We start from the raw sequence: 2,616 nt of genomic DNA on the forward strand, positions 1-2,616 counted from the left end.
AGTTCTATGCTGGATTTCTGTCTGATTGAGTTTGCATGGGTTCTATGTGACACTGTAAACATAGCCAAATACACATGGCTGGAGAGGCCATATATCCCAGAGAAAACCCTACCTCTATATATCCCTATACAAGTATAATTTATTAGGGTTTGCTAAATCTGGACCTTTTTATTTGCAGACAGGTACACCATACGACACTGTACTAGTTACTTTTCTGTTGCTGTGATAAAACATGGTGACCAAGGGAACTTATAGAAGGAAGAGTTCATTTGAGCTTATATTTCCAGAGGAATGTTCTTTTAGATAAGATTTGGGTCTGCTGTTCATTTTCCCAGTTCTATGCTGGGTTACTGTCTGGGAGTCTCTTGCGCCACCTTGGTTAATAACTTAAAGGAAGGTATCGCCTGTCTGGCATTGTTTATTCTTATGTAGCCTTTTAGCTATATATATGGACTCTTAAAAATTATATCGACCCCATTAATCTTTGGTTATACTTTCCTTTTGGGTGTTTAAGATCCTACAGTTGGCCCAGACAAAAATATTTTTACTCTTAAGGTCATTTGAGTATCTGCTCCTCTGGGTAACATGGGCTTGGGAGGAGCCCCTGGCTACTTTCTTTTACCAGTTCTATCTACATGAAGATAAGTCAAAGGTCCTGCTCGACCATGGATGGCTTCACTAGGAAGCATGGAGGAAATGTATCCTCTGTATTGACCCTTCTCTTTGAAGGCTGAAAACTGGTTCAGGTCCATCTGGTGGGGTCTCCATGGCCTTCTTGATCAAGAGGACAGGTGACTCACTGCAGATACAGGACATTTTGAGAGATGCTCATAGTCCTCTGGAACTTTGTTAAGCTAGGAGGGCAAGGAGCAAAAACTGTCCTTTATGTCTGTTGGACCAAATTAGTATAGGCCTCAAAGTATGGCTGTTAAACACCCAAGGAGGTTAGTTCCACCAGACTGACTTGACAAAAACAAGCCCTCTTTTAATTAGCAGTCCCAGAGCCAATTTCAAGTCTCTGTTCCTCAGGCTATAGATGAAGGGGTTCAGCATGGGTGTTACTACTGCATACATCACTGAAGCAATTACATCCTTGACTTTGGAATTGTTTGAGGAAGGAAAAAAATAAATGATTGCAAGAGTCCCATAGTACAAAAACACCACAGAGAGATGGGAACCACAGGTGGACAGAACTTTGCAGATCTTCTTTGTGGAGGGGACTTTTAGGACAGTAAAACCAATACATATATAAGAGCCCAAAATAGTACCCAGGGGCAGGAGAGTCAACACACCTCCCTCAGTGAAGATGACCAGCTCATTGAGGGCAGTGTCTGAGCAGGTCAGCTTCAGGAGTTCATTGAGATCACAGAAGAAGTTGGGAATAGTGTTGTCAGCACAGAAGGACAGGTGGGACAGGAGCAGGGTATGCAGAAGGGCATGTGTACAAGAGAGGAACCAAGATACAGCCACCAATAAGTCACACATCTCCTCTCTCATGATGACCATGTAGTGCAGTGGGTGGCAGATGGCCACATACCTGTCATATGCCATCACTACAAGAAGGAAATTGTCAACAGCTGCAAAAAACAAGAAAAAATACAATTGAGAGATGCACCCCTCATAAGGGATGGACAGGTGCTGAGTCTGCATGTTGCTGAGCATGTTTGGGATGGTGACAGATGATAAGGAGATGTCAGAGAAGGCCAGGTGGCACAGGAAGAAGTACATGGGGGTGTGGAGGCGAGAGTCCAGCCTGATGAGCAGGATGATGAGCAGGTTCCCCAGCACCGTGGTCAGGTACATGGCCAGGAACAGGGTGAAGAAGATGCCCTGCTGCTCTGGCTGGATGGGGAGGCCCAGGAGGATGAACTCAGACACGCTGCTCTGGTTCCCCTTCCTCATGGTCCTCTTCCTGCTGGGAATGAAGGAGAAGGAATGTCACAGTCCTGAGACCCTCACCAGGTAGACACAGCATGCGTGATTTTTTCCAGTACATTGCATCAAAATTCAGACAAACTTCACACTTTACAGTCTGAATCTCAAACTGGCTTCACTGAACACAGAGAGAACATTTCCTTCAAGAAAGAACACAAAGTTGCTCACTTATTTCACAAATGTTCTAAACATTATTTTCAGTACCAGAAACATAACAGATAAAACAGTTCCCTCCTGGAGCACACATGCTATAAACATTTAATCAATATTGACCAAGAGCTACAGTTTTGATGAGCAAGAACTATGACGGCCAGGAAGCATTAGAGAGTGCCACCTTAGAGGCTTACTTCTTCGGTGGCCCTTTGCAGCATTTGCTGTGTGATCATAGGTTTTCTCTCTGATAAAATGATAACTATGATCTAGCTATATCAATTTGGGAGATATCTATATTGATACATGTAATAATCTTAGAGCAGATCTCTACACATGAACATGTTCAGTCATGTGAGTTCTATAGCAGGACAAGTTCAGCAGAAAAAAACTAGTATCAGCTTCCACATGATCAGAGAAACAGAATGGTGAGATCAACATTGGAGAAAGCCCAGTTACTGGCATAAAAAAAACATCAACCTCCTGGAATTTCACAGTACCTGAGGATACAGTGAGACATATCCTGGACAA

General features: G+C 43.3%; 1 protein-coding gene across 1 annotated transcript; it reads right to left on the reverse strand.

Annotated features, from left to right (window-relative positions):
• Window positions 1-945: 945 nt before the first annotated feature.
• Window positions 946-1,902, reverse strand: LOC103731906 (olfactory receptor 1J4-like). The gene has a single exon (XM_008830405.1). The coding sequence runs from the start codon at window positions 1,900-1,902 to the stop codon at window positions 946-948; it is 957 nt and encodes a 318-aa protein (XP_008828627.1).
• Window positions 1,903-2,616: the final 714 nt, after the last annotated feature.

This window comes from Nannospalax galili, unplaced genomic scaffold, assembly GCF_000622305.1.
Source record: "Nannospalax galili isolate Female #2095 unplaced genomic scaffold, S.galili_v1.0 scaffold5995, whole genome shotgun sequence".
Taxonomy (NCBI): Eukaryota; Metazoa; Chordata; class Mammalia; order Rodentia; family Spalacidae; genus Nannospalax; species Nannospalax galili.

Coding starts and splice junctions, on each gene's coding strand:
- LOC103731906 (XM_008830405.1), bottom strand. CDS start 1,902: ATGAGGAAGGGGAACCAGAGCAGCGTGTCTGAGTTCATCCTCCTGGGC.